Here is a 24,871-nt window from a genome sequence, read left to right on the forward strand (position 1 = left end):
CCTCTTGTGCCAGGTAGCCAAGTAGTGAATGCAAAGGAGAAGTTCTTGAAGGAAATTAAAAGTGCTACCACAGTAAACAACACACAAGTGATAAGAAAGCAAAAAAAACAAAAAACAAAAAACAAAAAACAAAACAAAACAAACAAAAAAAAAACCCAAACAGTCTAATTGCCGATACAAAGAAGGTTTGCATGATCTGGAGCGATCAAACCAGTCACAACATTCCCTTAACCCAAAGCCTAGTCCAGAGCAAGGCCCTAACGCTCTTTAGTTCTATGAGGGCTAAGAGGTGAGGAAGCTGCAGAAGAAAAAAAGTCTGAAACTAGCAGAGGTTGGTTGGTTCATGAGGTTTAAGGAAGCGGCCGTCTCCATAAGAAGGTGAAGCAGCAGGTGCCAATGGAGCAGCTGCAGCCAGTGACCCAGAAGGTATGGCTGAGACCGCGAATGAAGGTGGCTAAGCAACAGATTTCGAATGTAGGCAAAACAGCCTTATGTTGGAAGAAGAGGCTGTCCTATCTAGGACTTTATAGACAGAAGTCAATGTCTGGCTTCAGAGCTCCAAAAGACAGGCTGACTCGGTTAGGGACCAGTGCAGCTGCTGACTTTAAGTTGAAGCCAGCACTCATTTACCATTCCAAAAATCCTAGGATCCTGAAGAATTATGCTAAATCTTCTGCCTGTGCTCTGTAAATGGAAAAACAAAGCCTGGATGACAGCACATCTGTTCACAACATGGTTTACTGAATATTTTAAGGCTACTGTTGACACCTACTGCTCAGAGAAGGCAAAGTATTATTTATTGCTCATTGGCAATGCACCTGGTCATCCAAGGGCTCTGATGGAGATTGACAAAAGTCATGTTTGCATGCCTGCTAACATTCATTCTGCAGCCCACGGATCAAGGAATACTTTTGACTTCCAAGTCTTATTATTTAAGAAATACATTTGGTAAAGCTCTGGTTGCCACAGATTCCTCTGACGGATCTGAGAAAAGTAGATTGAAAACCTTCTGGCAGGATTCACCATCCAAGATGCCATCAAGAACATTTCGTGATTCATGGGAAGAGGTCAAAACGTAAGTATTAACGAGGAGTTTGGAAGCTGGTTCCAGCACTCATGGATGACGTTGAGGGGTGCGAGACTTCGTGGAGGAGGGAACTGCTGATGTGGTGCAAACAGCGAGAGAACTGGAAGTGGAGCCTGAAGATGGGACTGACTTGCTGCACTCAGGATAAAACTTGAACGGATGAGGACTTGCTTCTTATGATAGCAAAGAAAGTGTTTCCTTGAGATGGAATCTATTCCTGGTGATGCCGGGAAGACTGTTGAAATGAAAACAAAGGATTTGGAAAATCACATAAACTTAGTTGATAAAACAGCAGCAGGGTTTGAGGGGACAGAGTCCACTTAAAAAATTTTTTTTTCATGTTTATTTTTAAGAGAGAGAGAGAGAGAGAGAGAGAGAGAGAGAGTGCAAGTGGTGGAGGGGGGCAGAGAGAGAGGGAGACACAGAATCCGAAGCAGGCTCCAGGCTTTCTGCTGTCAGCACAGAGCCTGATGCGGGGCTCGAACTCACCGACTACGAGACCATGACCTGAGCCCAAGTCGGACGCTCAACCGACCGAGCCACCCAGGCGCCCGGATTGACTCCACTTTTGAAAAAAGTTCTGCTGTGGGTAATATACTATCAAACAGTATCACATGGTATACAGAAATCATTTATGAAAGGAAGAGTCAATCGATGCGACAAACTTCACTTTTTAAGAAATTGCCCCAGTCAACCTCACTTTCAGCAACCACTACCCTAGTCAGTCAGCAGCCACTGACACTGAGGCATGATCCTCCACCAGCAAGATTACAACTTGCTGAGAAAGTTGTGATGATGGTTAGCATTTGATAGCAATGAGATTTTTATATTTTTTAGGGTTTATTTATTTTGAGAGAGAGAGAGAGAGAGAGAGAGAGAGAGAGAGAGAGAGAGAGAATGAGTAGGGGAGGGGCAGAGAGAGAGAAAGAATCCCAGGCAGGCTCCACACTGTCAGTGTCCAGGCTGACACGGGGCTCGATCTCATGAACCTGAGCCAAAATCAAGAGTCAGACACTCAACTGACTGAGCCACCCAGATGCCCCAGCAGCAAGATATTTTTAATTAAGGTATGTAAATTGAATAACGTTATTGTACACTTATTAGACTACAGTGTAAACATAACTTTTATACACACCGGGAAACCAAAAAATTCATTTGACTCACTTCATTGCAATATTTGCTTTATTGTGGTGCGCAGGAACGGGAACCTGTAACACTGAGGAATGCCTGTACAGATTCTGACCTCTGTGCTTCATCAGCAGACTCAGCCTGGCTTTTCTTCCCAGTTCCTGTCCCACACTCCCCAACTCGACATCCCTTCCTACGTTTCTACTGCAAACCAGTTTCACATTCTAGTAGAGGCAGATAAGTAAAATATTTAGGGTGCCAAATTGTGGAAAAGTCTTCAACAAATGATGCTGTATAACTGGGTATCTACACGTAAAAGAATGAAGTTGGACTCGTTCCTCACACCATACTCAAAAATTAACTCAAAATGGATCAAAAATCTAAATTAAAGAGCTAAAACTGTAAAGCTTAGAATAAGCATAAATCTTTGTGATCTTGGTTAGGTCAATTGAGACACACCCAAGGCACAAACAACTGAAAAAGATACATTGGGCTTCATCAAAATTAAAAATTTTTGTGCTGGGGCCATCTGGGTGGCTTTGGGCATTTAAGCGTCTGATTTCGGCTCAGGTCGTGATCTCACAGTTTGTAGATTTGAGCCCCCCATTGTACTTTCTGCTGTCAGTGCAGAGCCCGCTTCCAATCCTCTAGCTGGGTCAGTTGGAAAAGCATGCGACCTTGATCTTGGGGTCGTAGGTTCAAGCCCCACATTGGGTGTAGATATTACTTAAATAAGTAAATCTTAACAAAAACAAAAACAAAACTTGTGCTTCAGAAGACACTAAGATGGGAGAAAAATATTTGCAAATTATGATAATGAGGGGCAAGTATCCAGAACATATAAAGAACTCTTATGACTCAATAATAAAAATGAATTCAAAAAATTAGCAAAGGATTTGAATAGATATTTCTCGAGATATACAAATGGCCAATAAGCACACAGATGTTTAGCATCATTGGTCATTACAGAAATGCAGATAAATCAAAACTACAAGATATCAGTTCACACCAACTAGGATAACTAGAATTAAAAAGTCAGGTTAACTATCTGTAGTTATGAAGATGTGGAGAATTTGAATCCTCCGATATGGCTAGTGGGAATGTAACGTGGTGCAGCCACTTTGCAAATTTGGTAGTTACTCAAAAAATTCTATGACCCAGCAATTCCACCCCAGATAAATACCCAAGAATTGAAAACATGTTGATCCAACCTGTACACGAAAGCTCATAGCAGCATTATTCGTAACAAGAATGAAGTGGAAATAACCTAAATGTTCAACTGACGAAATAAACGAACGTGATGTACCCAACTGTTCGGCAATAAACAGGAATGAAGCAAGATGCACACTGCAACAGGGACAAACCTCAGAACCCACCAAGTTAAAGAAGCCAGTCAAGACTACATGTCGGATAGCACTGTTTAGAGGAAATGTCCAGAGAGAAATCTAGAGACAGAATACTTGTTGCCTAAGGCAGGAATCTTGGGGAAATGGTAAAGGATTGCTAATGGGTATGGAATTTTTTGGGGAGATGGAGAAGTATGTTCCAGAATTCATAGTGGCAATGGTTGCACAACTTTTGAGAATATACTAAAAACTACTAAGCGTACACTTTGAAAAGGCGACTCAGGAAAAAAAACCCCACAAAACACTATGGAGTAACTGAAATCAGGGATGGTGTTTTGTACGTTATTTTTTCAAAGCACTTTCACGAGCTCACGATTCGTGAGTTCGAGCCCTGCATCTAGCTGTGCTGACAGCTCGGAGCCTGGAGCCTGCTTCTGATTCTGTCTCCCTCTCTCTGCCCCTCCTCTCTCCAAAATAAACATTTAAAAAAAAAAGTTTGTTTTCAAAGAGCGAGCAGAGGGAGAGGGAAGCCCAAGCAGGCTCCACACTGGCCTCAATCCTGGGATCATGACCTGAGCTGAAATCAAAAGCCTGATGCTCATCAGACTGAGCCACCCACGCATCTCGTACATTATTTTAAATAGGGCTGTCAAAACACTCAATCGAGGAGCCAGAATGACCAAATAGCAATTGTTACCACTAAACATTTAAACTCCATTACCAAAAGGGACTTGAAATAACACTCTCTAGCTTAGAAATTTGGGGACTATAATGCAGACTAAATCCCGAAATTTAAAATGGCTCATTTGAGAAATCTGTAGGCTTCAAGGGGTAAGGCCCCAGATCTTTATTCCACACAGTGAAGATTGTAGATTCTGTTGCCATGGTTTGGGACAACAAAATGTAATATAGTAACAAAAAAGGTACATTTCAACACTTTAACTTTGGTGAAGAGTATCCACCGCTTCCATTCCAGATGTCTTTTTAACATTCAGAGTACTCTGCATTTATCAAATGGGAGTTTTACCCGAGATGAGATTATCATCCTCCCACAGCAACGGAGGCATGACATCAATTCGCCATTTTCAAAAACAGAGACTAGGTTAAAGATTAAGAATAAAAACTATGAGGGAGGTGGGGGAAAAGGAATAAAGACTATCAGACTCCAGAATCCATATATTTACTTTTTATTGAATTTGTTAATGTTACAGAGTTCTTGCACTGCCAAACCATGCCTGAGAATTCAAAGAAAGAAATGGTACAATGGACAGCCTCACCCACCCATCATACAGTATATTAAAACTTGATTCATGTGCATTTTTATAATTTCACAATCTTTTAAAAAGTTATATCAAGAGTTGGAACTTTGTATCTCCCGCAGGTCTTCAGATTTCTAGCGTAGTATGCCATTAAATAAAAGTTGTGCATATTCATCTCAGTTCATTCCTCAATAACGTAACCCCCAACAAAATTTTGCTGGAAAAAAAATGCATACTTTTCAGGGGAAATATGTGGCTCAAGGTCCAAGAGACTATTTGTTAACATTTTTGGTTCCCAAACGAAGTCTTCAGTTTAACCAAGAATCCCTTGTTTCTTGCTTAATCATCCAACCTCTCCTTGGCTGGCTCAGCTACTCGCCCCAATACACCGGAGGCCAGGCATCCTGCCTGCCGCCTCCAACAACACCGTTAGGGCCCAGGTGTGGTGGGCAGGTCCTGTCAGGAGATACTGTCAACTCCCAGGAGCTGATTCCTGCACTGACACTTTCATCAGACTAAACTCCCATAGGAGATGCCCCCACACAGGAATAGTTCTACTCGCTCTACTCGCTCGTTTGCTTCACTCTTGCCAGTAGCAAGTCTGCAACTCCTGCATTTGGCAAAGGGATTTATTATAGAGAAACCCAGACTCTGCATCAAGCAGTCACATACCACTTTGAAGTATTTCTACTGAACCAAAGATACAAAACTAGTAAATTACCAGACTATCTCATTAGATGGAAAGACTTCTCAGTAATCCTGGGGAGCTTCCTGAAGTCCCTTTAAGGACTAAAAATTACTGGATAGTTTAAGCTGTAATTATTAAAAACAGAAGTGCTACATCACCTGTCCCTCTCGCCCCTGACTCTTCAAATGAACACAGACATACCAAAAGGTTGAGAACAGAGCTAAGCTGGCACAGTCATTGCATCTACGGAAGGTCCAATACCTTAACAATCTGGGCACAAGTGTATCTGGAAATCTTGTCAAAGATCACGCAAGATCCGTGAAAACCCAAGTGGGTTTTAGGTGAAGGTTCTGCTCACGTTGCTCTGGATTTATAAGGACAGGTCAGTGGATCACGTGGCCTGAGCAGAGCCCTTACTCTTTCTACTGCAGTTTACTGTACAGTTTAGACCTGATCAGAGGAGGCTTTAGCAGCACCTGAAGGAAAGCCCCCTGCATCCACTGCCCTTTACACCAAAGGCTATTTGGTTCCACTCTAGGGATTGGCAAATTTCACGAGACGTTTCACAATCCTAACGCTTATTTCAGGTTACTTATTCAACCAAGCAATATGCTCTGTCAAAGAACTTATTCCAAAAAAAAAAAAAAAAAAGGCCTTAATGTGGAACACAGAAAAAGCACTACCCAAATAATAAGAAATCACTAAAAGAAGAAAGATCACTCCCCCCCCCACCCCCTTTCCCACTGGGTGGACCCAAGTTTGGTTGAATTTAACTTATGGTTACCCCAGGATACAACTCAAAGTTTAAACTATAAAATCACAGCCCTACTACACAGATTATCTGAACACAGGAGTTCTTTTGAGAGCGGCACGTTCCAGGAAGTCTAACACAGCCCACTACAGAGTATTCCTTAAGGGTGGGGCACAGGACAGGTTAATTAAGGTCACTTAAATCTTCATCTTTTACAGCAGATCAGAACCGAGATGGCTGACTTTCTGCAGGATTTGATAGGAATCCAGGAGAGCTGGTTTCAAGCTTCACACCGACACTTACTAGCTGTAACCTTCGTGTCCAGAAGTTGTGATCCACAAGAAGTCCGCGACGAGTGCAGCAAACCTGAGGTAGTCAGCCCTTACGAAGGCTCAGTATCTGAACATAAAAAGATTTTGAAATGACCACTGGCTGCAGTTTGTTTTTGTACTTGCAGAGTAATAATGAAAGAACACTGCTGAATCTAGTTCACACATTTATAGAACAATGAGACTCCCCCTACATCCAATACAACACAAAGAGCAGTGTGACACTTATGCTTCCATAGTGCAATAGGGACGGTCACTTATATCGAGTGGTCTGCATCGGCCGCGGGTCCAGCAGAGATCAGATGATGAATGGCTGTTCCTGGTGGTTAGCTGTGGTCTAGTTACCTTAGAAGGGTTAGCAAAGACCATTCCTTAATTGTACTGTGTGTGGCTGCTTTTCTGATTTTCAAGCACAGCATACTGGTTGTCTAGCTGAAGTTTAAGGGCCTGGTTTTTTGAAACCTCATCCCTACCTCTAGTTTTGTGTCTTACTACTTCAAAGCTCTTCTCCATTTCTTTATCCCTAAGGGAAAAGAAATGTAATCAGTAAATATTTCTTTTTCGCTGGGTTGTTGTGTAAACTCTTCCTCAAATTAAAAAAACCAACCAATCAAAACAAAAACAAAACAAAAAAACCCCCCAAAAAACAAGTCACCCCTTAGAAGTATCCTGAGGGAGGAATAGGAAGGGAAACTGGCACAGGTATCCCCTGCTTCCTGAAAGTTCCTGTTACACCACTTGCTTTTACAGAAGACGTACATTAGGATGGCAACAGCCTTTTCCCGTAACAGTGAACATCTCTCCAGATTTCTTTCAGGTAGCAAAAACGCGCACTAACATAGGTCTTCCTCTAAAAGTGAAGTGTAGTGCAAACTTTCAGAAAGTGAGGGATCCTCTCTGCTTTACGCCATTCTGACTTAGGAATGCTCTGCTTTTGACAGGGGAAAGTTGCACATAAAATCATCATCAAATCATTTTCTAGGCTTCAAAGGAACAGAAAACATGAGTACTGAGGCTCTATGGTGTTGTTTTCTGTGGTGGCAAATCTATTTCGGGACCAACTTGAAGACAACTGGAAAGTCAAAAGGCTATCTAATGACACGGTGATTCCTTCTAAGAGTCACTTTTATTTTTAGCAAACAATAAATAATACCTCTCTTTCTTTATGCATAAGGGCAATGGTTTTCTTATTCAAGTAAAGTTCTACTCATCATTCAATGATTTCTCCTCACTTCTTCCTTATGGGAGTGGGTCAGATAAAGTGGAAGCTTAAATTAGGCTCTCAGAGGCAAAAAAGGCTTGGATTTACTTTAAAAAAGCTATTCCCCGCCCCCCCCCCCCCACAGTATTTCCATCTAATGTCTTTTACATTTCTTCCCGTTTTATTTACTTTAAAAAATTCATGTCCCTAAAAAAGGTGTGGATGTGCCAAATGTGGTCATTTAACTCCAGGTAGCATTCATTTTAAGTACCTGCTGAAATAAGATTATTTTAATATTAGATTTATAAATGCCAACATCTTTCATCTATTCACATCAACTGGGAATACAATGAAAATACTGCTCTTACATTTCTAGTTTCCATGTTAGAAAGAATTCTAAACTAGGCATGACTTGTCATAGCTACAGAACAACATATAAACCAAGGATAAAGAGACCTGGTCTCTTGGCACTCTTTCCCCACAGCCCCCTCCAGCCCTCCCCCTTTCCAGCCCTAAGGCATGTAAGTCCTACCCTAATTCTCAGCTGCCTGTCAGCTGTGGCCTGGGCTTTACCTACAAGAGAACGACCCCCCTCCCCCAGCCCAGGTGGGTTCTCCCATCTCCTACATCCCACTCCCTGGCCAAGGGACAGAGCACGCCAAGATAAAAAGGCGAGAGCTGGAGTACTTACTTCCGGCTTTCTACATGCTTGGCAGTGGACTGCAGGGACGGGAACTGTGTGTCACTGTAGATTTCTGGTGGGCCTTGTGGTGTTTTCCTTGTTGTGGTTAACCTGGCTCCAGGGGGCCTATACACACCGCTAGTCATTGCTGGTTCTGGGGTTTCTGTAACTGACATTTCATAACAGTTTAGAGAAACCATTCAAACGCCTGGCATTTTAATAAGCTATTCTCACATTCCCAATCGTTTGATAATTACAGAAAAAACAATACCTACATGACAGTCTCTGGAAAACAGAAAGTTACCTGAGAGTCTGAAAGCGAAAATACTCTTATTTTTCTAGGGTAGTCTAATTTTTCTCCCATGTACAATTTTAATTACCTATGTAAATGAGTTCTTTCTAGACTTCAACTTACTGGAAGTGGGAAAGAAATCTGCTGGACCTGGGAGGCAGGCCCAGGAGGGACTGCCTTTCAGAGTATGACCATGTCAGCCCTCAGTATATATATCGGCAATGTGGATAATCACCTCTTTACCTGGTTGATGGGTTAAATAAGATGCCAGTATAAAGAATTTACTAAAATGCTTGTGTATATATTTTTAATTCTAAAAGACTAGTAAAAAAATATACTCGATACCCTTAATTTCATTGTCATATCATCAATGGATCTTGTTTTATAAAACACAGGAAAAGCAGGAAAAAACTAAACCGCTGAACAGCCCAAAGTCTTCCATGATGGCTAACATTTTGGGGACAGAGCCTTCTGGCTTTTTGCTATGTTATCATTTTTTCTCCCCATTCTCAACATGGATTCAGTATTTTACATGCTGTTCCATTTATCAAAAACTTCCTTTCAAAGAAAAGCCTACATCATTTATTAGCTGCAACATAATGCATAATGCATAAAGGGTTATTGTCTCATATGGCTTTTAATTAAGCGTGGGAAAGCTATAATATAACACGCATTCATTAGTTACTAAGCACCTGCTATGTGTCAGGTACTGTTCATAGTGGGCATACAAACGTTAAGGACCGGCCTTCGTGAACTGTATATTCTTGGCAACTAGCCACATGCAGCTATTTAAAATGAAAGACTTAAAAATCCAGTTCCTTGGTTGTATCAGTCGCATTTTAAGGACTCAATAGCCGCATATGGCTAGTGGCTACTATAGTGAACAGTGCTATTCCATCACTGCAAAAAGTACTATTGGACAGTGTTATCCCAGAGTAAGGAAATCAACTATGTAAAAATTGGTGCCATACCAAAAATTAAGGTAGGGGAAGGGTCTGTCCAGGGAACACATGATGGGTAGGGACTCAGTGACGAGTGAAAAGTGAACAAGGCCTGAAAGGAGGCCAACATATTGAGTGGGTAAACAAGCCAAATCAGGTCTGACACTGATCTTATAAACGTTTTACTGGAACACAGCTACACTCAATGGGTGTACGTATGGTCTATGGCTGCTTTTGTGCTGTAACAGCAGAGCTGAGTAATTAAAATAGTCTTCTGTATGGCCCTCAAAACCTAAATTACCTACTATCTGGCTCTTTACAGAAAAAGCTTACTTAGAGACTCCCAATATAAAGGAGAGAATTCAGGCTGAAAACATATGCACAAGGGCCTGCAGCAGCAATGTGCCTGGTATGTCCAAGGAGCAGAGTGAGCAAGGACCTGACTAAAAGACAAAATCAGAAAAAGAGATCCCAAGACAGGCATCTAAGGTGCTGCAAGTCTGAGAACTTCAGCTTCTATTCTGATTAGAGGGGACACCAATGGAGGCTTGTCAACATCTGAGACACTTTCAGGTCACATTTGAAATGATCACTACACTGGCCACTGGCTGCGTTGGGAACAGTGTACGTAGGGAAGCAGGCCGCCCACTTAATAGGTTACTGCAGTAATTCATATAATGTTGTTTCGGGGTCAACTCTATGTGAAGGGTTCAGTTTTGGATATGTGAATATTGAGGTGCTGGGTACATGGTTAAGATCTACGTGTTTGGAGGTCAGGGGAGATCTGAGTGGATGTGAATTCTGGAGTCACTGGCATGTGGAGATTGCCAGGGGAGTAAGGCCACAGAGAAGAGAGTGGCAAGGGCTGAGCGCTGGGGATGAGTATCACTTAGAGGCAGGGAGGAAGAAGAGACCCCAGCCAAGGAGTCTGAGAGCCAACCACTGAGGAAGCAAGGAGACCATGGTGTCCTGGAAGTCAATAGAAGAGTGTGTTTCAAAGGGGTGATGAGCTACAGCAAATGTTGAGGATGGGGAACATCGAATGAGGACAGAGACTGGGAAATGGAGTTTAGCAATGCTGAGGTCATCAGGGATCAGTGACAGGTGCAGTAAAACATGTTAAGAGCTCTGCTGTTAGCACAGAACCTGCTTTGGAAACTGTCCCTCCCCTCCCCTCCCCCCTTTCTGACCCTCCCTCACATGCCCTCAAAAATAAACACAAAGTTGAATGGAAAAACATAACACAGTAAAGTACTAAAAGGATACAAAAATGTTGACACACAGTAGTTATCTGTGATCTCTGGGCAGTTAAGATTTGTTATTCTTTGTATTATTCTGTATAAAAAACGAGTGATAAAATCTGCCCTTGTGAGAATTCATGCTTCAAGACAGTAAAATGGGGAGAAAAAAAGAAACACAGGTGGAAACACAGGTACTCAATTATCCATTAGCCAACTGTCAAAAAGTAAAACAAATGACTTAAATCTTTAAATTTGGCAAGTTAGTTTACATATAAATGTAAGAAGCCTACAGAAAAGCACATATCTTAACTTCCAAATTCCTTTCCTAAGGATATAAAAATCTTTAAACAGACATATACAAACCTCTCCCCCGAGAACAGAAAGGAACCCCTCTCATTCTACCACAGCATTCATTCAGTTGAAAGCTAACCATATGTAAAACCATACCTAGACGTCTTCATGAAAATAAAACATTAAGATTACCAATTACTGCAGCAGGAGGTGCCTGTACCGGAGCGGTTTTATTCCAGGGGCCGGAAGATTTTTCGACACCACCACCACCACCTCCACCTTCTTCCCAATTGTCACCTGGATCTTCTCTTTTTTCATTATCTTCTTCTTCTTTTTCACTATTGGAAAAGCAAATGAGGAAATTCAATTATAAATTTTTTTTAAAATGTTTTATTTCTGAGACAGAGAGAGACAGAGCATGAGTCGGGGAGGGGCAGAAAGAGAGGGAGACACAGAAGCCAAAGCAGGCTCCAGGCTCTGAGCGGTCAGCACAGAGCCCGACGCGGGGCTCGAACTCACAAACCGTGAGATCATGACCTGAGCTGAAGTCAGTCGCTCAACCGACTGAGCCACCCAGGTGCCCCAGGAAATTCAATTATAAAACCACCAGGTAAAGTGTCAATCCAAACCCTTAGTTCTATCAATGCTGATCTCTGTGTGACCCTTGAAAAGTCTCTTAACCTCTTCAGAGCCCCAATCCCCCACTTGTTTAGCACTGATGGTAAGCATTATTTTCAGGGATGAAATGATTTTTGGAAGTTGTGTGTCATTGGCTAATTGTTTAGTACATATCACAAAAAACTCTCAAAATTAGAATTCACATTCCAATAGAGAAAACAAATCTGCGTTCAGAATTTACATCACTGCTACAAGACTTTTTAGTGCCAGTCTCTACTGTGTGACACAGGGAATATATCTAGAACTGGTCCCGATCACCAGATATGTCTGTCACCTGTTTAAAAAAGAAGAGAATACAAAAACTCAGTCTTCGGCTTTACTAGTGATTATAAATGTGACACATACATCATGGTAACACACCATCCTAAGACTGTCTGCAGTGGTTTTAATGCCAATTTCTTATTTCTTTATTCTTTTTTGGCTGGAGTCAGAAATCAGTGAGTTAACTGTCAAATCTAACTTCCTTTCTGCAGCTATTTGTCCTTGCTGATGCCACCTCTGGCAGACTACCAACCCTTCCATGAATCTCGTTCTATGACAATGGTGGTTTTTCCTAGAACTTCAGCCTATCAACCTCCCTCTTCTCTCCTACTGAAAAAACAGGATGTTGCCTAAAGCTGTCCCTGGCCTTCCACGTTTAAGACATGTCTCCCTTTGATATCTCATCAGTGATCATGGCTGTAACAATGTACAGACGACTCCCACCCTACCATGTGACCTTGGGATCATCATGGCCTCTCTTGGCTTCTGCAAAAGGACATCTAAGTGTGCTTTCCTTCCATTTCAAGGGAAGTCCTGGCTATAAGACAACCTTCTTGAATAACTAATGGTCTCCTTTAAAGACACACACACAAATAATTTCAAAGACAATGTCCACCAAATTTAGAGGTCTAGGGTGGCAATCAGGAAGGGGTGAGGGGACAGATGCATCTTCAATCTGCATCTGTAGCACAATTTTACTTGAGACTATAGTTTAAGAGGAAAAAAGAATAGAGAATATGGCCAAGCCACCTTTCAGTTTCCCTTTCTGTTAATATATAATAGAATCCAGTGCTGCTGTTTAAAATGTTAGGCCTATACTAACATGACAGTAATATTCAATTCAATGTCAATTAAACCAAGGACTTACTAAAACAAAATCTATATACCTAATATTAAATAGGAAGTTATTTTAAAAATGATTTTAAATTTATTTATTTTTATTTTTTATTTTGAGAGAGTGTGTGTGCAGCAGAGGGGCAGAGAAAAAGGGAAAGAATCCCAAGCAGGCCCAGCACTGTCAGCTTGGAGCCTGATGTGGGACTCCATCTCATGAACCCTGAGATCATGATCTGAGCTGAAATCAAGGGTTAGATGCCAAACTGACTGAGCCACCCAGGGACCCCTGAATAATTTTTTTTTTTTTGTAATATTTAAAGAAGTAGCTGGGTACTAGAAAGCGTGATTTTATTTTTGTTCATGCAGCACGTAATTATGAGCAGATTCTAAAGCCAGACTGCCTGGTTCTGCCACTTACTAGCCAGGAGACTGAGTATAGCACTTAACTTTTGTATGCCTCAGTTTCCACAAATGTAAAATGGGGAGAACAGTAAGATTAAGTGAGTTAACAGACACAAAGAACTGAGAACAGTGCCTGGCATATACTAAGCAGTTAAGTGTTTACTATTACCTGCTTTTTAATATTCATTTGAGCTTTCAAACAAGCAGCACAGATGCCACCGCCTTATTAAGAAACAAGATGGAACAAAACTCAAAATTTCTAAAATCCACAACATGAACATGTTTTTTTTTTTTTTTGGAAAAAAAAATGTTCTTTTTAAATGGACTTAAGCTTATTTATTTATTGAGAGAGGGAGAGAGAGAGAGAGTGCGTGCACGCACAAGCGTGCGCCGGAGGGGCGGAGAGACAGAATCCCAAGCAGGGTCCACACGGTCAGTGCAGAGCCTGATATAGGGCTCTGACGTGAGATGATGACTTGAGCCAAAATCAAGGGTTGGAGACTTAACCAACCGAGCCACCCAGGCACCCCTTAAATGGATTTTTAAAAATAGAAACCAAACACTATAACCTTGTTTTCTAAAGTTTATATGTGGAATGAATGACCAGGTAAGGACAGTAAGGTCCTAACTTATCTAGGAGTCTAACAGTGGTATCCAATCATTAGTACTGTCCACCACCCCCCATTTTTTAAAATTCACTTCTGAACCCACAGCAACGCAGTTACACTTTAATACTGGTTCATGAGTTAAAAACATACGTGTTATATACCTAGTTACATCAGACTTGTTAGTAATGTTGCAGCATCCCAATCCAGGCTAGACAAGAAGATCCCCACAAAGATTTAAGAACATTCATGGCACTTGTATTGTCATATATACCCCAAGGTATGTTAGCTTTCATTTCAGTTGGTCATCTACATTTTGAAACAGTTAACTCAGCAAAATATGCTGAATCACTATTTTTCAAATACATATACCGGACTCTTAAGACAGACTTTTCTTTAAACTGCTTTTATATTTGGTGATTAATACATCTAAACCCCAGAATTATCAGCTTGTAGTAAACAATTAACTAAAAACCAAAAAATTCTAACACTGATAATCCCTGAGCCGAATGGATTATGGATAATTCTAATACATTTCTTTATGCTGTTATACTTTTCAAATGTCCTTAATGTATAGTTTTTGTAATTCACAATAAAACATTAAATAAAACCCCCAATTTGGTCTGACAGAATACTGAGGGTCCACTGTAAAAGAAGGTTCCTTTACTATCTAGTGTTTATTACCTGTTCACCCTCAGAGACAAGTGAAGAACTGAATCACTAATCTAAAAATCCCGTTAAATTATAAACTATTCCTAAGAAATAAGAGTGATTTGTTTAATTCAAAGAATTGTATATCTGTAATAATAAACACAAGACAACTTAATATTTTGGTTTCTTAACATTCTGAAGTATTAGTTAAATGAAACATTGGAAACTGTCTAGTCAGGAACCTTCATCCAACAAAGGGAACTAAGGCCCAGAGATGCTAACAGCCTTGCCAAAATGCCATAGTACTAAGGGCACGGTAGAAATGATTTAAATATCTGATTACTTTTCTGCATTTACACACTCCAGGAAATGTCAAATCTCTAAATACTGTAGTAAGACAAATGTTGCAAAGAATTATTCCCACAGAAGTCAATAGGCTAAAATTGTGTTTGACCCAAATAAAATATACATAGCTTCTCATCAGCTAAAATTCACATTTCCAAACACTACTCTCTGCTACTTGTAAGTATATTATCACAACTTAAAGTATACAGTCTTAAATATGCAAAAGTCCATAAGGCACTGTTGGTCGTAAGGCGGAATGATGATGCTAGCAAAGGGAATATTTACAGAGCATCTAGGAGGCCGGGAAGTGTCCTACCACCTTGCAAAGTTAAACCTCACAATACCACCAAAGCAGGCAGGAGGCTCACTGACACGGGAGGAAACTGACACTTGGACATTAAGTCCCTCCCCCAGAGCTACAAAGTAGGGGAGCCAATCCCTGGGTCTCCAGAGCCCATATTCTTTCATGTTGCCTCTTTCATTTTATCCTCTTTAGAGCTCTAATATATGACACAGAAATTTTCTCTATGTTGAGAAATTCACTTTCAGGAAGGTTGATCAGGATTATACATCCTGCAGCAGTTTATTAATAAAAATGGAACATTCTTACCTCTTTATCTCAAGGGACATTACATGAGAATTTATGCATCCCAACGCTAGGATTTTAGTAGCTGTGCTTCTATGAGAATGGTAGGTACCTCCATTGGTTTGACCCTATTATCGAACCACTGTTAGACAATGGCAAAATGACGGGACATGCCTGATGAGCTATGCCGGCAGCCTAAAATGGCACTGCACCTCCTCCAAAGACTTTCTCAACCTCTTCACGGCAGACCAAGCGTCTCTCTCCTGTGTTCCACAGCACCCTGCACATCACTGAAATGATCTACTGGTGTTTAGTAGAGCAGGACTTATTTCTTTTTTATTATTGTTTTTTTAATATGAAATTTATTGTCAAATTGGTTTCCATGCAACACCCAGTGCTCATCCCAACAGGTGCCCTCCTCAATGCCCATCACCCACTTCCTCCCCCCCACCCCCCATCAACCCTGTTTATTCTCAGTCTTTAAAAGTCTCTTATGGTTTGCCTCCCTGCCTCTCTAACTCCCCCCTCTCCCCTCCCCCATGGTATTCTGTCAAGTTTCTCAGGATCCACATAAGAATGAAAACATATGGTATCTGTCTTTCTCTGTATGACTTATTTCACTTAGCATAACACTCTCCAGTTCCATCCATGTTGCTACAAAAGGCCATACTTCATTCTTTCTCATTGCCAAGTAGTATTCCATTTTATATATATAAACCACAACTTCTTTATCCATTCATCAGTTGATGGATATTTAGGCTCTTTCCATAATTTGGCTATTGTTGAAAGTGCTGCTGAGCAGGACTTTATTTCTACAACCCTGACGTCTGGCACACTTCAGTCACACTAGTATTTGCTACAATTGAATCCAGCTTGGATGCAGGAATGATTTCTTGAAAGAACAACTTAATCAGCTCTACTTAATGGGTTTAAAGGTCTACATCTCTTAAGAAGGTTCCTAAAAACACCCACTGGGCTCCAAGAGCTCAATTCTTTATTTAAAGATGACAAATGCTCAACATTTACTTCAAATATTAAATGAAATCCTTCTTTCTCCCAAAAATCCATTTTAAAGAGAGGAGAGGCCACAGGTCCTACCATCAACCAACAATCTAAGCTCCAGTATTAGGTCCCTTTTTTTTTATCACCGTCCCAATGGCACCCCTCCAAAGAACTTGTCTACAAACAATGATGACCTTGAATACATCTATTAACTTAGACACAAAATTTGACGCAAGCTCTTATAATACTTAAAAAAATTTTTTTAATGTTTATTTTTGAGAGAGAGAGAGAGAGAGAGAGAGCGCGAGCACGAGTGGGGGAGGGGCAGAGAGAGAGGGAGACACAGAAGCCAAAGCAGGATCCAGGCTCTGAGCAGTCAGCACAGAGCCCGACGTGGGGCTCAAACTCACAGACCGTGAGATCATAACCTGAGCCGAAGTCGGATGCTCAACCGACTGAGCCACCCAGGCGCTCCAAGCTCTTATAATACTCTTGGTAATTAAATCTTGAGCTAGTTGGTAAATGTGAGACAGGATGTTAGTATGACATGTTTGTTACTACTGAAAATTTCTTTTTAAAAAAGATTTTAAGTAGTCTTGATACCCAACATGGGGCTTGAACTTATGAGATCAAGAGTCGTATGCTCCACCAACTGAGCCAGCCAGGTGCCCCTCAAAAATTGTCTCTCTCAAATGCACACTTATCTTCAATAAAGGTCCATGAAGGCTAACCTACCTGAGGAGTAGTGTCAAGAACTTTAAGGTGATATGCCATACCTGCAGCGGACTGAAGATAAAGCAAGTAAGGCAAAAATGATCAGTAGATCTAAGCAAAAAATAAATGGGCACTTATTTTACTATTCTTGCAACTTTTCTGAGGTTTCTAATGTTTCAAAGCAAAAAGCTAGATGAAAAAATATATAAGTCTGAAAATTTCAAGTTACTTAAAATTTTTTTTAACGTTTATTCATTTTTGAGAGACACAGCACAAGCAGGGGTGGAGAAGAGAGGGAGACACAGAATCCAAAGCAGGCTCCAAGCTGTCATCACAGAGCCCGACGCAGGGCTCGAAATCACAAACTGTGAGATCATGACCTGAGCTGAAAGTCAGATGCTTAACTGACTGAGCCACCCAGGTGCCCCCTCAAGATACTTTACGTCAATTTCCAAAGTTTCATATTGCCTTATCTCATTCTGAGATGGCAAGGCTGCCTCTCAGACAGAAAAAGGTAACAGATTAAAGGCATAAAGAACCACCCACCCCAACTTCTCAGAGAAAAGATATCTCATTTCTCTGCCCCCTTCTAAGGGTTTCTGCCTAAAAAGTAAGACCAAGCTACAGAAGACAATAACTGGAAGTCGACAGCAGTGTTTAAGGCTCTTGAGAGAGGGATTTTTGTTTGTATGGTTAATGCCAACCCGAATATGTAATTTTCTCCTATTAAGTCCACTGTGAACTGACTCACCAAAGTCTATCAGACATGATAATCTTATGCATCTCCACTACCCTTTCCCTCAAATCTTGGTATTATAAACCAGGTACCTCTTGGTTAAATAACATAAATTCTCAACACTGAATCATCCTAATTTACCTACTGAACAGAGATGATTAATGTCACCAAGTGGGTATTTTACAAATACCCTGCTCAAAAATCCTCACAACAATCCTAGCATGTCTCAATTTTGTAGATCACAACCAACATTCAACAACCAACCAGCTTGCCCAAGGTCACACATAAGCGGCAGGCTAAAATGCAAACCTGAGTTTGTCTATCTCCAAAGCCCATGTTTTTGAGACATTATCATATCCACCCCACTTAACTGAGTAACCTACTTCCATTCCTATGAACCAAACTGTCTTTCCCTGGGGACCCCAACCCAATTGAGTTTCAGTGTCAAGAACATTTAATACAAAGTTTACAAGGTTTTTCAATATATAAAGTGAAAATATTAGTCATTATTATTAAGCCTCAGATGACAGGACTTCTCACACTCAAGTTTTTCCTGAAGGCTGTTAGATTCCTCTTTATTGAATGATTTATGAAGAGAATGGAAATATAGACTTTAGATTCCACAAGGACGGGAGGATCCACAAAAACAGCTTCCTGAAGGTAGGTTTTTCAATGTTAGCAGGTTAGGGGAAGACCTGTGGAGGACCACTTAGGAGAAATGACTACATGCTAAGAATAATGGAAAAACAACATAAAAGCTGGCCTGCTTCAGGTCAAGCAGAACTTAAACACTCATACTAGCCTAGCTGAGATTTACCTGTGCCCCTAGCAAAGGTGAAAGAAATGACTTAAGAACTATTTCATCACCTCTGAAGTAGCCAAAAATAACTCTGAATATGGGTACGGAATTTAGAGTCAATGACAGAAAAACAGGTAATATCCTCCATAATAAAACAAAATCAGTTTCTTGCATTCAGTGAATTTGAAACCTTTCTCCCTCAGAAAGCGCTACTCTTGCTCAGTAAGTTCACTTACTGTCATCCTTCCTGTCCATTCAAATCTACAGAACGTGCAGTCAAAGGCCTGTGGTCAAGCAAGGCAGACCTAGAGCCTTATTCTACAGCCAAACAGGAACGACATACGCAGGCAGTTCTACAACCCCCCAGTGATTAAGAACTTCACAATACCTCCTCTTCATTTTTACAGGGCAAGCCCTGGGGAAAAGAGGGATATTCTCTCTTCTTAAAAAAAACAAAGTTTATTTAGAGAGAGTGAGGGAGCGCACACATGGGGAGTGGCAGAGAAAGAGAGAGAGAATCCCAAGCAGGGTTCTCGAAGGGGCTCAATCTCACAAACCAACCCTGAGATCATGACCTGAGCCGAAATCGAGTTAGTTAGTTGCTTAACCAATGGAGCCACCCAGGTGCCCCAAACAGGGATATTTTCTAAACCACACCTCTTCAAAGACATCTAACACACAAATTCAAGAAGTGGCTGGGAATAAAACTGTAGTCTAATCATGTCTACGTAACATTACTACAAAAGAACTTCAAGAGTGGAAAAACCTCATTTCCTAAAAAGTCTCCCACTATCAGTCAGGTTTCACTTTGGTTAAGCTCATGAAATAATGTGAAAGAACCTAGGACATAATGCCTGGCTATGGAAGGAATGCAACAAATGTCAAAAATATGAGTCCTGGTTTCTGAGTCAGTTACTCAAAGCCGTAAATGTCACCATTTAGAGAAGTCAAAAGGCTGTATTCTGGTTAAGGAAAATTACTTCCGTCAGTGTGCCATGTGGTCACTGGTGTCTACAAATTGCAAACTTTAAACTGGAGGCAGTTCATTAGGATCTCATTTATTTCTTTAAACTGAGATTAAAGAGTTTTTATCTCAAAATGGGGGAACCATATATTCACTTGTTTTTTCTACCTTATGAGCCCATTAAAATATGACATTTATTTACATGAATCTAAAACAAAATACCATAGATTGGACTGAATATGTTAATTTCAAATACTTTAAGGCAACCAACCCAATTTTTAAAAAAGTCCTGTTTTCTTAAACTTTAAAAAAATAACATGCTTGGACTATCCAATGCCATTCCTATAAAATCCTCAGGAAAATTTATCTACAGTGTTAGGATAGCGGTTATTCTTGGGAATGAAGGCAGTGACTAAAAGCACTTAGGTTTCTTCTGTAGCAGCAATGTTTAGTTTCTTGAACTTGCTGTTGATTACACAGGCTGGTTTCATTGTGTGAACACCTAAAATCCGTATTTCTAAGTATGCTTCACCTACAAAAATATATATGAACTTGCTTATTGGACAGGATGTGAAAACCACGCCGTTCAAGCCACCAATATTAAAAGTAAAAATTTTAAAGGCCACAAAGTCCATTTCATTTTAGCTGTCTCAAATAAGTAGGCAAGCTCTCACAGGATTTTGGAGCTGGCAGCTGATTTGATCAGCATATAGAAAGGACCGCCATCAGAGAGAGGAAGACACAATCCTTACAGCCCTAATAAGCGTATCTAAAGCATGAGGTCACTGTGTCTAGCTGCTTTGGGGCTAGAGAAAAACCAAACATACAACACCTATCCTAAGGGTTATCTAAACACAGTTGTAAGCAGACCATACCTTATTTGCATCGCCTGAACTCTGAGGCCGCTGTAATCAACCTCTTTTTGTTCAAATTCTTTCCACTCATCTTCATCCTGTAAAACACACACCATTGGATCAAGCAAAGCTATTTGTTAAAATACAACAAAGGCAAATATCAGACTATGAAAAGGGGATCAAATATCTGGAACCTAAAGTATAGACTCATTTTCTGGCCAAAGCCCTTACTTGATCGCGGGGCCGGAGGGATCGGAGGGAGGGAGCACTGGAGGACAAACTAGGCTGGAGGACAAACGTGCCCAAGCAGTCAAATTTCTTTTACCTCCACCAGTTCCTTCAAGAGAGCGGTTACTTTAAAAGCAACCAGGAAAAGTGGAATGAAAAAGTCAATAGTAACCCCACAACTAAATGTCTACCTCAATGTAGTCATGAGACTTATTCTGTTACAGGCTTAGAGGCCAAGCCCTGCCAGTTCGAGCTGCCACAAATGCGATTGTTAGAAAATTCAGCTCAGACAACTGGGCTAAAGTCGGAACACCAAATTACTCAAGAGTCTCAGAGTAGACGTCACCCGATAAATGCTGCTCTAGGCCAGGCACTTCGGCCCCAGACCCATTTCTCCTCGAGGGTGCCGCTGTCCGGGTCTCGGTCCCAGCCAGCGACAGAAGGCGGAGGGGCGAGAGCGGGCTGGGGGCGAGGGGAGAGTCCTGTGGCAAGAGGGGAGCCGGCCTGGCGTGGGAAGCCCCCGTCACATGGCCAGCCCCCGCGCCCGTCCGCCCTCCGGCCGGCCCCTCCCGGACGCTTCCCCGGGCGGGCGGGCGGCCGGCGGGGGCGGGCACATGGGCGCAAGCGCGCGGCCCGGCCCCTCATCCCGGCCCCTCACCTTAGTCACGGCCTTGGTGGCGGCCCCGGGGCCCGCGGCCCCCGCGCCTGCGGTCCCGCCGTCGCCCGGCCGGGCCCCCGCTCCCGCCCCGCCGCTCGCCGCGCCCGCGGCTCCGCTGCTCCCGCCGGCGCCGCCCGCCGCTCCCGCGGCGTTCGCCGCCCGGCTGCTCCGCTCCTTCTTCTTCTTCTTATCCCTCTTGGCGAAGAAGTTATCTAGGCTTCGCTCCTCCGTCTCGGCCATGGCCGCAGCCTCCACGGCCCGGATGGGTGGGGCCAGCGGCGGGCGCGGCCCGCGGGACTCCGAGCTCGGGGTCGAGGCCGGCTCTGCGCTCACGCTCCCGGGCGCGGCGACGCCTCAGCCCGGCGGGGTCGCCGAGGCGTGTGTGGCGGGGCGGGCGGTTCCCCCCGCGAGCTGGCGGGCGGTGGTACGGTCCGCCTGGGGGGATCGCGCGGTGCTCCCGCCCCTCGAGGCTGCCGGGGCTGCAGCTGCTGCCGCGACGGCGGTGCAGAATCCCGTCGGCTCCGCAGCCGGAGGGGAAAAGGAATGCGCAGGCCAGAGGCTCCGGCGAGAGTGCCTGGCTTGCGGCGGCGCGTGCTGGAGGAAGACACGCGCGCGCAGGCTGGGAGAGGAAGGGAGAGGGGGTGGGGAGGGGAGGGAGGGGGAGGAGGGAGGGCGGGCCACTAGAAAAGAGAGGCAGTGCCCGCGCCTGCGTACTTAGCTCCGCCCGCCGCTGTGGGTCTGCGGTGGGGAGGGCTGTGGGAGGAGACAGAGGCGGAGCTGGGAAAGGAGCCAATCAGGTGCCAGAACGAAGCACTTAGGCGACAATCCCTGCCTCCGACGGGGCGGGGCCTTGGGAAGGGGAGAGAAGGGTGTATGCTACATAAGTGATGTGCCTGATGGCTCCTTTCTTCCGATTGGCCGAGGGTTTAGCCTTGGGGGCGGGCATTTAGAGGGCTAATTGGTGACTTGGCTGAAGAGGTCCGGTGAAAGGGGCGGGTGGGTCCCAGCTGAGCGCATGCGTAGGGTGCACGCATGTGTCTGCTCGCCCTTAGTGAACTGTGGCCTTGTGGGTTGAACTTTTAGCGAAACGGAAACGTACTGTGTTAAACTAGTGGTGGGAGAGATGGTACCTCTCCCACCGCTCTACTTTATACTTCCACTCTTTCTGGTCTGACGAGTTTTAATTTTCATGTGATGAGATAATTATTAGGAAAATAGTGGGCTTGACGTTTAGGTTCTGTAAGAAAAGATCTTTAATAAGCCAGTAGGTAGATAGACACGGATTGACTTTTGTCTGGACTCCATCCGCTGCTAGATACGTCCATCAAGATCGAGCTAAGGAAATCTGATCCTCAAGCTTCTGATCTGTGAAATGCGGGTATTAGCTATGTGGGAAAAGAGGACCTGTTCCCTTCCCAGCATTAACACGCATTGGATGCGAAATATGTGACTTTTTAATACATTTAAATAGTGCCCCCTGCCCTGACTTGAGTCGAGATGATGGCTGCAATTTATCCTTAGCCTTTATATCTGATAAAAGGAGGAGAATGATGTGTCATAGGGTGCGGATAAAACACCCATGTCAAACCTGGTCTTACGTTAAGTACTTTGTGGGCCTTGAGAATGAAAGGAATCCTTTTTTTCTTTTTTTTTTTTTAAGTTTATTCAGAGAGAGAGAGAGAATGTGAACAGGGGATGGGCAGAGAGAGGGAGAGAATCTTTTTTTTTTTTTTTTAATTTTTAAAAATCTTTATTTTTGAGAAAGAGAGAGAGTGCGAGTGGAGGAGGAACAGAGAGAGAGAGGGAGGCACAGAATCCGAAGCAGGCTGCACAGAGCCCAATGCGGGGCTCAAACTCACAAACCGTGAGATCATGACCTGAGCCAAAGTTGGATGGAGACACCCAGGCGCCCCGGGAGAGAGAGCATTTTAAGCAGGCTCCAAGCTCAGCTCAGAGCCTGTTTCGGGACTTGACCCCAGAGATCATGACCTGGGCTGAAATCAAAAGTCCAAGGCTTAACTTACTGAGCTACCCAGGTGTTCCAGGAATCCTTTCATATGAAAAAGGTGGCCTAGGGGTGCCTGGATGGCTCAGTTGGTGGAGCCACCCACTCTTGATTTTGGCTCAGGTCATGATCTCATGGTCATGAGATCGAGCCCTGCGTTGGGTTCTGCACTGAGTGTGGAGCCTGCTTAAGATTCTCTCTCTGTCTCTGTCTCTCTCTGTCTCTCTCTCTCACCCCCTCCCCAACTCTCACTCTCTCAAAATAAATAAACTTTTTAAAAAATTTTAGAAAAAGAAAAAGTTACCGTAATGTATTAGACTTTCCACTTCCTCCTTCTAAGGACAGAGGAGCGAACAGCCACTGAGGAAATGACTCAGACTATGTTAGTAGCTTCATGGGGTAGATACAGCACAGCCAGTAAATGGAGCTGCATCTTTGTCTTTTCCTTTATAGTTTCGCCATTTAAAGGTGTCTTCCCTCCCTCCCCCACCTCCACTACTTGTTAAAAGAACTAAGTCCAAAATATGTCAACAAAGTAAATCAGGTACCTAGCCTTGATCAACAGCAAGCTTACATATTATTCCCCAAACATTAACTGCCCCACCTTAAAAATGGGCCCTAGGTAACTTCCTTCTGTGACACTACCTATCTTCCTGTGATGCAGGCCAAGTTAAGTACTGCTCCCACTCCATCTCCCTTAACATCTTTGTAACATTTTTCTTCCTTTCCCTTCTTCCCTTCCTTCCTTTCGTTCTTTTTTTCCTCATCTATGAAGCACCTATTTAGCTATATTTAAGGTTACGTAGCTAATTCTAGGTTGAGTAATTCGTCATTCCTGCCTTCAACTCCATTATAATCAAGAAGATCGAGATATGAGTAACTGGAGTTCAGTCACTCCTTTCTTAGGTCTCCATCAATATATCAGTGTCTTGAAGGAATTAATGACTTGGGAAAATGCAGAGAAGGAACCTCAGTTGAGGGTTGACACAGCAGAAATCCCCACTACATTTTTCAGTGTGATTCATGACATGCTCTTAGAACAGGATCATATGTAAGAAATTCAGGTCAGGCCAGTAGAGAGACCAGTATCTTTGTGTTTGTGTTATTGTCTGCAGTTACTGTCTCCTCCAAGAAGCTGATCCCTTCCTATTTGAATCCTCTGCCCTGAAACTGACAGCATATATTCCCACCAGTTCCTCTTAAATTTCCCCTGACTCCTTCCTCCAGATTGATCACATAGGGCCCTGAATCCTGCCATCACCCCCTCATCATCACCTGTCCTCACCTTGAAGTATCCCCCAGCTTTCTCT

At 42.8% G+C, this 24,871-nt stretch overlaps 1 protein-coding gene across 9 annotated transcripts; it reads right to left on the bottom strand.

Annotated features, from left to right (window-relative positions):
- Positions 1 to 4,732: 4,732 nt before the first annotated feature.
- Positions 4,733 to 24,871, bottom strand: CDV3 (CDV3 homolog). 9 transcript variants are annotated; one of them, XM_027061820.2, is made up of 6 exons: positions 21,557 to 22,211; positions 20,692 to 20,768; positions 11,429 to 11,574; positions 8,481 to 8,640; positions 7,062 to 7,111; positions 4,733 to 6,658 (listed from the first exon to the last, which is right to left on the bottom strand). In XM_027061820.2, the coding sequence occupies exons 1-6, from the start codon at positions 21,794 to 21,796 to the stop codon at positions 6,642 to 6,644; spliced, it is 690 nt and encodes a 229-aa protein (XP_026917621.1). In that variant the 5' UTR covers positions 21,797 to 22,211; the 3' UTR covers positions 4,733 to 6,641. The 9 variants fall into 9 exon arrangements, with proteins under 9 accessions (XP_026917621.1, XP_026917622.1, XP_026917626.1 ...); XM_027061821.2 differs by having other exon boundaries at positions 4,733 to 6,933; XM_027061825.2 differs by lacking the exon at positions 21,557 to 22,211 and adding an exon at positions 24,847 to 24,871 and having other exon boundaries at positions 4,733 to 7,111.

The sequence above is a fragment of the Acinonyx jubatus genome, chromosome C2 (genome assembly GCF_027475565.1).
Source record: "Acinonyx jubatus isolate Ajub_Pintada_27869175 chromosome C2, VMU_Ajub_asm_v1.0, whole genome shotgun sequence".
NCBI classification, from domain to species: domain Eukaryota; kingdom Metazoa; phylum Chordata; class Mammalia; order Carnivora; family Felidae; genus Acinonyx; species Acinonyx jubatus.